The following is a 13703-nucleotide window of genomic DNA, read 5'->3' on the forward strand; positions in this document are numbered from 1 at the left end:
ATTAGTTGATAGCTTATAGGGTTTTTGTTTTCGCAGAAATCTAGGAGCCCCCGGCCCCTCCATCATCCCCGCCGTCGTCCCCGTCACCGCCCCCTCCGACATCGAGGTGAGACCAGCCAAATCCTCTTTTAGAAAGATAATTCAACGATATTTCGGGTTGACTGTAAGTCTGTCGAGTCTCCACCATATATGAGAGGACGAAGAATACCGACTGTTGTCGTGGGGGTAGCTTCTCCTTCGTTCCCGTGTGCTAGACAATTTGGTGTAATGCACTCGAGAACGAAAGGAGGAGCTACCATCACCGACGGTCGCAAATGTTAGAGAGGAATCAGTGAGGGAGAGTTCCACCATATATATATGAGAGGACGAAGAATCCCGACTGTTGTCGTGGGGGTCGCTTCTCCTATGTTCCCGTGTGCTAGACATTTTGGTGTAATGCACTTGGGATAAATGGAGGAGCGACCATCACCAATGGTCGAATGTATACACCACGTGAGCTGAGAGTTTTCAAGAAAAGACTCGACAAACCGATAGTCAACCCGTGATGAATAATAATGATCTAACTTAGGTTTTTTAGTACATATATTTAATTGTAGACGTTTAATATTTGAATTATGAACATAGAAAATGTCGTACTCGGACGACGAAAGTCTCCCGGGGGAGTGCGACTGGTGCCACGACGACCGAGGTCAGTGCGACAGGCCTCACCTGGACGAAGATCGACGCTTCAGTATTAAGCTGGAGGAGACCTTCTATGTTGAAACGGTACGCAACAACGACAAGTGTTATTTTTTCGTAATTAAGCATGACTTCAACTATTTCAACGTGTACTTTTCATCTTTTACAATTCGGCTAGCTTATCCCATGCCATGCAAAACGCTACGTCTTGGAGAGGATGGGTTTTGGAGACCATGAAAGTACGGAAACAAAGAAAATTCACCTAAGGACCCATCATGATATAGATTTTGAAGTAAATTTGTATAATTCTGAGAGCGTAACCCATTTTGGTTGCAAAAATTGGGAAGCATTTTGCAAGATGTATGGTTTTGATGAGGGTATGCTTGTCACCATGGATCTTGGTGATCCTGACATCGAGCAAGACAATATGGACATTTGGGTCGTTGTCGATACGTCTCCAATTCTACCGCTATGTGAGTTTCTCAAACATGGTTATTAGCTAATTTATATTGTTCATTTCAAAATAGTTGACAGCTTATTTTCATTGACAGCTTATTTTGATTGTTCAAACAATGTGCGGAACATGGTAGACAGAACCTACTACACCGATGGCTCTGACTTAACTTATATGGAGAAAACTCATCTGGTCGGATTTTGTACTGATCTTGAGAATTACAATATGTATTGTAAAACTCCTCCACATTATGGTCAATACGTGCCACTAGTGCACGTGTTGAACTACGGTAACTACTATGGAGATACCCTGGTAAGATTTCTTACTATTACGACATCCGTGCATATTTTGCATACTTCTAAAACTAGTACATCATTGCTAACTATGAAGTTATTACTATGTTTTTCAATAGATAATCCCAGAGGATTGTATGCCTCATTTGATGTATCAGAATGGTAGGCCTGATGTTTTGAACATACAACCAGGTCATCCTACGAATCTCAACTGTCCATACCGGATTTCTAAAAGAAGTGGAGACATGCAAATCAAAGAATGGAAAAAATGTATGGATAGTCGCAAGGAGGTTCTTGGAAGCAAAAGGAAGCGAAGCGCAAGAATTGGAGACAGGATGATCTCCATTCTCCATAATGGAGAGTCAGGGTCTATATTGTTTTACGCTATTTTACCTTAAAGAGGGTATTTCGGTCCTACCTAATACTGATGATCATGTGCTAAGAACAATTAAGTAGGGTTGGTTCGATGACTATGAGGATGATGATCGTATGACTTGTTATTAATAACGAGTAGAAGTTGTATGATGATGATTAGTAGGACTTGTTATTATATATGATGATGCATGATGCCCGCATGAAGAGTTATTATATATCAGCGGGTGAAATGAACATGGATTGGATTGAAGTGAAGGCAACATGCATGTGGTGCATGTCGAAAGTAGTACAATCCAAACTTGATCAAGTTAGGATTAGTATTACTTTCGACATGCACCACATGTTGCCTTCACTTCAATCTAAGCCATGTTTAGGCATAGCAGTACGTAGCGTTGGTAAACCAAGCACGGAGATATAAGAGAGGACACTTCTCTCTAATAGCTACCTAATAACAACCTAAATTAACCCTCAAAACCCCTAAATCAGCCCCTTTCAAAAAAAACCTTAGCTCCAGCCAGATGCTGACGCGTGGATGCCTATTGGTCCCGGTTGGTGTCACCAACCGGGACCAAAGGCCCCCCGTCCTGGGCTGGCCGCAGCGGCCACGTGGAGGACCTTCTGTCCCGGTTCGCGTAACAACCGGAACTAAAGACCAAGGGCATTAGTAACGACCTTTTAGTCCCGGTTCACAAACCGGGACAGAAGGCCCTCACGAACCGGGACAATAGGCCCTTTTTCTACTAGTGTACGTGATGCCTATGTAATGATCAGTGCCTGGATATCGTCATAATTATTTGAAGTTCTATCAATTTCCCAACAGTAATTTGTTTACCCACCGTTTGCTATTTTTCTCGAGAGAAGCCACTAGTGAAACCTACGGCCCCCGGGTCTTCTTTTCTCATATAATTGCTTGCGATCTACTTTTCCTTTGCATTTTTATTCAGATCTATTAAACCAAAAATACAAAAATACTTTGCTGCACTTTATTTTATTTGCGATCTATTATTTCAATCTACTATAAATTTCTGGCATCGTTACCCGAAAGGGATTGACAACCCCTTTAACACGTCGGGTTGCGAGGTGTTGTTATTTGTGTGCAGGTGTTGTTTACGTTGTGTTGCTTGGCTCTCCTACTGGTTCGATAACCTTGGTTTCATCACTAAGGGAAATACCTACCTTCGCTGTGCTACATCATCCCTTCCTCTTTGGGGAAATACCGACGTAGTCCTAGCAGACAGGAGCTTTTCTGGCGCTATAGTCTGAGAGCCATCAGGGAGCAGGCTAAAATGCTGACTAAACCCTTTACAACTGAAGTCCTGGCCCAGATGGACTTCCCATTGATTTTTATCAACATTTCTGGGATATAGTCAGGTGGGACCTCATGAAGCTATTAAATGAATTCCAGGCTGGGTAGTCAGACATAACAAGATTGAACTATGGAATCATCACCTTGGTACCAAAAACTGATGATGCCAAACAAATACAAAAATTTAGACCAATTTGTTTGCTAAATGTCAGCTTCAAAATCATTACTAAGGTGTTGATGAACAGGCTTAGTGCAGTAATTGAACCCATCATTTTACCAACACATGCTGCCTTTATAAAAGGTAGATATATAATGGAGGGGATTGTAGTACTGCATGAAGCCCTCAATACCATCCATCATAAAAGCGAAGTGTTGTACAATTCAAAGTAGACTTTGAAAAAGCATATGACAAGACTAAATGGCCTTTTGTGTATAGAATGCTGAAAATGAAACAATTCCCAGACAAATGGTGTGATATGGTCATGCACACCATGATAGGTGGGCAGGTTGGTATTAAAGTTAATGACAGAATTGGCCCATACTTTAAAACACACAAAGGGTTAAGACAAGGGGATGCCATGTCCCCTTTACTGTTTGACATAGCTGCTGATGCTCTGGCAATTATCCTAGATAAAGCAAAACAGGCAGGTTATGTCAAAGGGGTATTAACCGAGCTAGGAGATGATGGGGTGAATATGCTGCAATTTGCAGATGACACTATCTTCTTACTTAAAGATGATGAGGAAAGTGCAAGAAATTTAAAGTTTATACTTACTGCCTTTGAGCAGATGTCTGGCCTGACCATTAACTTTCACAAAAGTGAGGTTTTCCAATTTGGAGAGGCAATCAACAAGAGTGACATTTATCAGGAAATCTTCACTTGCAAGAGGGAGGAGGTCCCTTTCAAATACTTGGGACTCCCTGTGACTAATGTAAGGCTGGGAAATAAGTTTTGGAAAGGTGTCACAGAGAAAATAGAGAAAAGATGTGCATGCTGGCAGGGGAGGCTGCTTAATATGGCAGGGAGAGTCACCCTCGTACAAGCATGTTTGAAAAACATGCCAATGTACATGATGTCCTTTTATCCCCTGCCAGTGGGAGTGAGGAAGAAAGTTGACTTTTTTAGAGCTAGATTAGTATGGCAGGAAAATGAAGATAAAAAGAAATACCAATTAGTTAAATTGGAGAACTTGTTGTCTACCAAAAGATTGGGGGGGGGGGGGGGGGGGTAGGAATCTTAAACCTAGAGCTAATGAACAAAGCTCTATTGGCTAAATGGCTGTGGAAACTAGAGACAGAAGATGGAATGTGGATTAAAATCCTTCTTAATAAATATGTGAAAGGAAAATGCATTTCTGAGGGTTTAGGGTTCATTAATATTCAGTGAAATTTGAAATCTCAAAATCCGAAATAAATTTAAATTATGTTAGAATTCATTAATATTCTGTGAAATTTGAAATCTCAAAATCCAAAATAATTTCCGAAATATGCGAAATTTCCGAAATTTCGCAGATTTCAGTGATGTCCGAAATTATTCCGTTTCCAAAATAAAAAAACCTCTGTGATGCAATGAGAATTTAGGTTCTGCGAAAACGTTATTAAACTCATGTTGTTGGAGCCTTGCAAATGTCGGAAGATGACATAGATCAAGCTTGATTATACATGCATATAGTTCTTATGCTATATGGTGGATTCTTGTTGATTTTACCTCTTTTACAACTTTTGAGGACTGCATTTTCATTGCGTTGGGCAGAATTTGTCACATGCTAGTGTAAAAAGGAAACAGAATTTCAAAACAAACCAAGGTACTCCCTCTTTAAATTTCTTTTTAGAGTCCATGACAGTGTCAAGCCTCTTATATCAAGTTAAAGAGGGAGTAACAAAGAAAGAAAAAAAAATCCATTCATGATCATGAAAAGGGCTTGTATGAAGTAGTTTTTATCATATACAAGTCAAAGAATTATAACAAACAAAAGCATAAACGAAAAGGAACCAATGAAAGATAAAAAAAGAATATTGCCCGGGTTGAAGCTCACATTCTATAAAGTCGTAAAAAATATTGCCGACCCCGAATCTTCATCCTTGATTAATGAAAATGGGGTATGCCTATCTGCCATTTGACTAAGAATTAACTAACACTGTGACGATTTAAAAAATTTGGCATACAGATTAAAGAAAAAAAAAAGCATATTCTTGTAATGAACTGATCTGAAAGAAAAAAAAGGAGCATTGTCGACATAGAATTAACTAATTTTGGTTAATTTCACTAATTGTTCGGTGTGTTGTAATAATGTTTATCTAGTGTGAAAAAAGTTATATTTCCTAATATTTTCATCGATAAAAAATATTTGAATTGTACCACGGCTGTTTTTTTTTGACAAAAGACCAAAGGCCATATATTAAGTAGCACAAACCCTTAAATTTTACAGAAAATGAAAAATACATCCAAATCCTTTGTGCGCTGAAGTACTCTTCTTCTGGATCCACAAGTGGTGCGCCATGTGCAAAGGCCGTTGCTGGCTTTAGGCTTCCGTCTCAGCGAAGAAAACTTTAAAACAAGGAGCTTGTAGAAGTAGCGGTGGAAAAGTCGTTGATATAGACCAGAAGATGCTGGCAGCCGTGATCTGCGTCGCAAATAGCCGTTAGCGGGCCGCGCGCGAGCCACGTGGCAGGTACACTTTGCCCTGAGTTGCACTGTAAGCCGAGTGCTTCTCCGAGGCAACTTCGGCTTACCTGAGTGTACGCCGCCGTTCGTTGTTTAAGCCAAGTGCCGGACCGCTATGTTCACGGTGTACACGTAGGTAAGCCGAGTGCACTCTGTTCATCGTGTCGTGTGTCCTTGTGGACATACTCGGTTTAAGTGCACATAAGCCGTAAACCCGTGTTTCAGCACTCGGCTTACGCAACGATACTATGTGAGTTTTTCCTGTAGTGAGAGGCCGAACGTACACCAATCTGAGTATCCGACTTATATTGACCCACGTTGTTGCCGAACGTACACCAATCCGTGTATGATGTATCCGACTTATATTGACCCAAGCTTCAAAAACTTATATTGACCCACGTTGTTGCAAGCCCGAATACCCTATCGCACGAGATAGATCGATGGAGCTGCGCCTATCGCCAGCACCGCCTCGATCGGCCGGCGGACTGGACCGCATCAGCACCCTCTCCAGTGGTGGTGAACGATCAGGCCGCAGCGCACGCGCCCGTTCCTCCCAGCTAGTGGCCAGCATCTTCGAGCCCGTGTTCACCTCCAAGTCTGACTCGCTGTCCCTGCTGCGGCCCGGAAGTCTCTTCGGCTCGCCGGTGCCGTCGCCGCGATCTAGCGGTCCAGGCGGCGTGGACCGCATCAGCGACCTCCCTGACGACCTGCTCCTCCTGGTCCTCGACCGCCTCAGCTGCGTCCGCACCGCCGCCCGCGCCAGTGTCCTATCCCGCCGTTGGCGTGGCCTCTGGACCCGCCTCCCCACGCTCGTCTTCCACAACATCCCCTTCCCCTCCGTCGAACCGGTGCTCGCCGGCGTGGTCTCCTCTGACTCCACCTCCACGGTGTCCCGTCTTGTTATCTGCCCCCCGAATCGACCCTTCTCGGTCCGCGCGGGGGAGCCCCGCGTCAGCCTCGCCTCTCTGCTGCGCACCGCGGCGCGGCTCTCGCCGGAGCAGCTCATTCTCGCCATCCCATCGGGCGAGGATTTCTTTAAAAGTGTCGAGCTGCCGTGCTTCGAGCGCGCCACCTCCATCTCGCTCTACTCCTCCGTCGCCGTCTGGCCGCCGGCTACCGGTGAATTATTCCCCGCGCTCACAACGCTGGTGCTCTCAGGCTGCGCCTCTGCGGCCTACTCCGCCCTCGAGGACCTGGTCCTCCGTTGCCCACGCCTGCGCGTGCTCAGGTACACCCTACCCGGCGGCTTCCTACTGGATATCACGGTGCGTTCGTTGTCGCTGCGAGAGCTCGTCATTGAGGACACCGATCGTTGGACATGGATACGCAAGATAAACTTAGCAGCACCCATGCTCGAGCGACTAATCATGTCCTCCCACGTCGCGGGCCCCACCAGCGTCTCTGTCTTGGCGCCGATGGCAAGCAATATTTTGTGGCGCTGCCATTACAACGGCGGGTTCAAGGAGCTCCCTGACTGGACACTCGAGACGGTGAGCTTGCTGTCAATAACGACGAGGGCGGCGGTGGCAGACGGACCACAACTTCCGGTGCTGCGCATTGGTGCAATCAAGGTCAGTTCGTCACTCACAGGAGTATACTCTAGTACTTCTTAAGAATCCCAAGTTCCCAAGTCCCAACCCGAAGTTCAAAAGGATTTATGATGGAATTGTTTGCTCAAATATGCAGAAACCATATTATTACCGGCGTGTATTTTGGGCGCAAAATGATTTTTCTCGTGAATTAGAGAAACATCTACGGATGCAGGTTGCGGTGCACTTATCTGTCTTGGACTTGGAGCTGCACCTTGCACCTTTGGGCCATGTTTATGGAGCAGTAACGTTTTACTTCCTCAGGATGCATACGATTTGTACTACCATACGTACGCTCAAGGTTGCCGTGCCCCGATCCACGGTAGGTTTGTGATTAATTAATTATAATTCTCTATGTGATGCATTGCTACGTACAAAGACTCTTCTTCTTTAACAATAACATGTATCATATACCACATGAAACATGTGGTAAGCAATCCAAACAATTCAAAAAAAAAACATGTATCATATATATACTAGTAGCCCTTGTTCAGCATATCAGTTATTTTCTCATTGTGTATATAGTAATTCTTGCTTTTATATTAATTGTTATTCTTAGGACAAAGAGAAATGTCAAGAATATTGTGGCTGCGAGCCAGCCCATTGGAGAAGCCAAATTGTTTCCTTGACGAAGCTTGAACAAGTGGAAATCGATGGTTTCCAAGGAGACAAGCGTGAGTTTGACTTCCTGGAACATATATTGAGATGTGCACCAATGCTTATCAATGTGATTCTCAAGCACTCGGGCGAGGGCGTGCCAAGTGAAGCACAAATTCACGAGCTCTCCTTAGCGCATCCTTCCATGGAATGGCACTATGTTATATCTTCTGCTTCTGTATCTATGGCTGCATAGGTAGCGATGCGATGAGAATTTAGGTTCCGCGGAAACGTTATTAAACTCAAGTTGTTGGAGCACTGCAAATGTGGAAAGATGACATATATCAAGCTTGATTATACATGCATATATCCTAGTTATTATGCTATATGGTGGCTTCTTGTTGATTTTACCTCTTTTAGAACTTTTGAGAACTGCATTTTCATCCCGTTGGGCAGAATTTGTCACATGCTAGTGTAAACCAAACCAAGGTATTCCCTCTTTAAATTTGTTTTAGAGTCCATGACAGTGTCAAAGCCGTCTTATATTAAGTTATAGAGGGAGTAATAGAGAAAGAAAAAATCAAACAAATTATTTTGCCCCGACCACAAGGCATCCATTCATGATCATGAAAAGGACTTGTATGAAGTAGATTTCATCCTATACAAGTCAAAAATTAACCAACAAAAGCATAAACTAAAAAGGAACCAATGAAACATATATTGCCTGGGTTGAAGCTCACATAAAAAATATTGCCCGGTTTTCAAGGAGACAAGCGTGAGTTTGACTTCCTGGAATATCTATTGTGATGTGCACCAATGCTTATCAATGTGATTCTGAAGCACTCGGGTGAGGGCGTGCCAAGTGAAGCAAAAATTCAGTGAGTTTTCCTTAATTAGGGCATCCTTCGGTGGAATGCCACTATGTTATATCTTCTAGTTCTGTATCTATGCCTCCCTAGGTAGTGATGCAATGGGAATTTAGGTTCCGCGAAAACGTTATTAAACTCATGTTGTTGGAGCCTTGCAAATGTGGGAAGATGACATAGATCAAGCGTGATTATACATGCATATAGTTCTTATGCTAGATGGCGGATTCTTGTTGATTTTACCTCTTTTAGAACTCTTGAGGACTGCATTTTCATTCCGTTGGGCAGAATTTGTCACATGCTAGTGTAAAAAGGAAACAGAAGTTCAAAACAAACCAAGGTATTCCCTCTTTAAATTTGTTTTTAGAGTCCATGATAGTGTCAAGCCTCTTATATCAATTTACAGAGGGAGTAACAAAGAAAGAAAATAAAATCCATTCATGATCATGAAAAGGGCTTGTATGAAGTAGATTTTATCATATACAAGTCAAAAAATTAGCAAACAAAAGCATAAACAAAAAGGAACCAATGAAACATAAAAAAGGAATATTGCCTAGGTTGAATCTCACATTCAATAGTCGTAAAAAAAATTGCCGACCCCGAATCTTCATCCTTGATTAATGAAAATGGGGTATCCCTGTCTCCCAGTTGACTGAGAATTAACTAACACTGTGACGATTTTAAAATTTTGGCATACAGATTAAAGAAAAAAAATCATATTCTTGTAATGAACTAATCTAAAAGAAAAAATGTAGCATTGTCGACATAGAATTAACTAATTATGGTTAATTTCATTAATTGTTCGGTGTATTGTATTAATGTTTATCTAGTGTGAATTTTTTTATATTTCCTAATATTTTCATCGATAAAAAATATTTGAATTGGAGGACGGCTGTTTTTTGGGCAAAAGACCAAAGGCCATATATTAAGTAGCACAAACCCTTAAACCTTACAGAAAATGAAAAATACATCCAAATCCTTTGTGCGCTGAAGTACTCTTCTTCTGGATCCACAAGTGGTGCATGTGCAAAGGCCGTTGCTGCCTTTAGGCTTCCGTCTCAGCGAAGAAAACTTTAAAAGAAGGAGCTTGTAGAAGTAGCGGCTGAAAATCGTTGATATAGACCAGAAAATGCTGGCGGTCGTGATCTGCGTCGCAAATAGCCATCCCAGAAAAGAAAACAAGTCGTGGTACACAAGCCTCACACGCTCTCGGAGAAGGCCGAGACTAGCCAACCTTCATCGGTTGGAACTCAAGCCAGAGGACCAACACATACATCCATGTACTCAGCATAGCGGGACAGTGCAGGCGAGACAAACCTGTAGAAAGAAACGCCAAACCCGAAGAACGAGATTTGAGGACACACCATCGTCCACACGCCTCCCGGTGATCCGAGGAAGTATCACCGAAACAAGGATAAGGCGGGGAGACTTTATTTCATGCCGATAATGAAACTATCGTCACACCACCATCGGACGGAGTCTAATGCCCCAAGAGGAGGAAACTATGGCTCCCGTCGGTATATCGAGGCCTCTCCACACACCCCCACCGACGGAACCGGTGGAGAAGCAGGAGGCTGCAAAGCGGAAAATTTAGCGGAACCGCTAGGTAGCGGCATATCCTGCACCGTTCGTTCATCTTTGCTTTGCTTTGAGATGTGGTTATCTTGCCTTGAGTTATTGTGTGTTAGTTACTACTCCCTCTGTCCCACAATATAAGAGCGTTTTTTACACTAGTGTAGTGTAAAAAACGCTCTTATATTATGTGACGGAGGGAGTACTTTTTAGAATACAAAAGCATACACATCGGTTAATACAGAAGTGGATCCATTAGTGTCCAGCGCAATGACATTCATTATAGAGTATTCTCTTTCTCCCATGCAAAGGACTTCTATTTCATTTCATAGTAAAAATTGGGATGATCGATATCTTTTGAACCAGATGTGTGTTTAAAATATATATATTACAATTCATAGCAAGAAGATTTTCAAAACAAGATAGATCAACGACACATTTAACCTTGTTTTAAATTTACTGTTTCACTCATTTCAAAGAATATAATTTTGCTCATTTCAAAAGCAGTATTTCAATCATTTGAAAAAGGACATTTCAGTCATTTGAGAAACATCTTGCATATCTTTCAAAAATAGGGTTTAGACTCATTACAAAAACAAGTAGTTCACGTATTTAAAAAAATGATTTCCCCTATTTGAGAACAGATATTTTGCTGATTCATGTATTTCGAAACACTTGATTAAGTCAATATAGAAAAATGGATTCCACTCGTTTCAAAATTGCTTTCACTCGTATGAAGAAATGATTCACTGAAATTTTAAAACATATTTCACCGATTTCACTTATTTCAAGGCAACGATTTCATTCAACCCATAAAATGTGATGCCAGTCAATCAAAAGAATGTAATTTCACTCGTTTCAAAAACAGTATTTCACTCATTTGAAAAGGCACATTGCGCTCATTTGAAAAAAATTATTTTCATATGTTTCCAAAAAGGGTTTCACTCATTACAAAAACACCTGCTGGTTCATGTATTTGAAAAGACTAATTTTACTTATTTCAGAACAAATTTTTCACTGATTTCACATATCTCAAAACACTTGATTTATTCTATACACAAAAACTGATTCCACTCTTCTGAAAAAAATGGTTTCACTCATTTAAAAAAAATGATTCACTCAAACTAAAAAACATATTTCACTTAGTTCAAAGCACCTATTTCACTTCAACCATAAAATGTTATGTCACTTATTGGAAAGCGTATAATTTCACTCTTTTGAAAAGCAACATTTATTCCATTTGAAAAAGCACATTTCAGTAATTTCAAAAAACCATTTCATGTGTTCCAAAATAGGGTTTCGTGCATTACAAAAAACCTGGATCACGTCTTATTTCACTGAATTCACATATTTTAAAACACTTGATTAAGTCAATATAGAAAATGGATCCCACTCATTTAAAACAATGGTTTCACTTGTTTAAAAAAATGGTTCACTCAAATTAGAAACCATATTTCACTGATTTCACTTATTTCACTCGAAGTAAAAGCTGGCAGGTCCATCAACAGGGTATCCTGACAAGGTGAGTAGATTGGAGGGGAAAGAGGAGATCAGATTTACCATTGTTCGAGCCCCCACGATAGAGGTAATACCCTACTCCTGCTCATATTGTACTGATGTACTAGACCATGAAAGTGTGTGTTGCCACGTCTGTCCATCTTGAGAAAATAATGTAAGATATTTAAGAAAATATGGTCAGAAAATAATGTAAGATATTTAAGAAAATATGGCCAGTGAGAAAATTAAGATGGTATATCTAAGTTATGCATGTCTAATGAGAAAATTATACATTTTGGTCTAACATGTAAGGGATAAATAACCCCGGTGGTAGATCATTATGTTTACAACTGATGTTCAAAACCGAGGATACCATGATAACTCACAAATCGGCATACAGCTATCACTTTTTTAATCCAATTGCACAACGTCATAAATTCAACAGGCGACTTCATGTCACCTCGACATGACCTTGTTGTTCGTTCAAACATCGGTACCTCCTCAAATGCCCAAGGAGCTGAGTTGAGGTCCTGTGCTACTCCACGATCTTTGAATTTTTTTGATTGCCTTGTTGAGTTTGTTCTTGCTCCAAGGATTGTATAAACAACATAGTTAAACTCTTTCAAAAAAGAAGACTAAAATCAAGAGTGAACTTCTACATGGCCCTATTTTTTCGAGTGCATAAGCACGGCCAAAGAGAATACATGATGGATATCAGATACCTTACACAAGGAAATCTCAACTATATATTTTTTTTGTTGTAAAAAAGAGCATACAAAAGTTGTTGTATAGTTCTTGAAAGGCAAACCACGCCTTTGGTCTAGAAGGTGATGTTTCTACATGACCATGACACTAGCTTAGCAAACACCATTGCTTCCAACATAGCATCCCATGTATGGTAGAAGTATCATACTGCACATTTTTATTTTAAAATAGGTAAAAGATGATTTTGCATCCTTCTAGTGTGCAGAAGGAAGAAAATATGCACACACTACCAAGTCTGAAATGTGAAAGTAACACTTGTAGTTGCAGATTGCTTACTGAAGGGTACAAACAGATTAGCTGGCAACTTGTATTATTTTCTGACCGAAATAGCACTTTCCGGCAATCCAGCTTATCCTTGGTAGTATTCAAAATAATGTCTATCCACAGCCACAACAAATCATATATATGCCTATAAAAAATGTTGAACCTGTTTTCTTTTTACTTATATCCAGTTGATGGGTTTGCGGCTCCTCAATCTCCTAAAATTATTACCCCATTCTGCTCCATGTCATAAAATTGCAAGGATGACTGAAATCCTTCAGACCCATTGTAATTTCTCTTCTTTCTAGGGGGATGCTAATGCAGATGAGTTTTTGCTGGGGAAATCTATGTGGTTCATTGAAATAAGTTCTTATAGGCTAACACTACATACAATTACCACACAAAAGCTAAACTTCATGTGAATATAGATAATAGGAGAAGGTAAACTTTCTGAAATAAATTGTTCCATGTAAGCTTTACTTTAGGAACACATGAGGTACTCCAGTTAGTAAGTAATAACCCAGAACAGAACACTGTAAGATCAGATGAATAAATTGTTCGTAATATACATAGATAAATATGAATATAACTGTTTATTGTAATTTCATGCCAGTCTTCAAAGTGGGTTGCATGTTTGTAATGGAACTCATGATGGAACAATATATTCCTAACATTGGCTGATCAAATTAGTATCAAAAAGAAAATTTGGAGTGAACATATATCATCATGTGCACAAGTCTGAAAATGTTGGGTAACATACCTTAGGAGGTTGAGGTTTCATGCAT

General features: G+C 40.8%; 1 protein-coding gene across 1 annotated transcript; it reads left to right on the forward strand.

Annotated features, from left to right (window-relative positions):
- The first annotated feature begins 6211 nt into the window (after nt 1-6211).
- LOC109780882 (F-box/LRR-repeat protein At1g52650-like) lies at nt 6212-8213 on the forward strand. Its single transcript, XM_020339475.1, has 2 exons — nt 6212-7342; nt 7920-8213. Exons 1-2 carry the CDS (start codon nt 6212-6214, stop codon nt 8211-8213), a joined length of 1425 nt encoding a protein of 474 aa, XP_020195064.1.
- Nucleotides 8214-13703: the final 5490 nt, after the last annotated feature.

This window comes from Aegilops tauschii, chromosome 7, assembly GCF_002575655.3.
Source record: "Aegilops tauschii subsp. strangulata cultivar AL8/78 chromosome 7, Aet v6.0, whole genome shotgun sequence".
In the NCBI taxonomy this organism is placed as follows: Eukaryota; Viridiplantae; Streptophyta; class Magnoliopsida; order Poales; family Poaceae; genus Aegilops; species Aegilops tauschii.

Bases quoted from the DNA above. Each gene is read 5' to 3' on its own strand.
- LOC109780882 (XM_020339475.1), top strand. From the start codon at position 6,212: ATGGAGCTGCGCCTATCGCCAGCACCGCCTCGATCGGCCGGCGGACTG. The intron at 7,343-7,919 runs GTCAGTTCGTCA...TGTTATTCTTAG, and splicing joins TGCGCATTGGTGCAATCAAG to GACAAAGAGAAATGTCAAGA.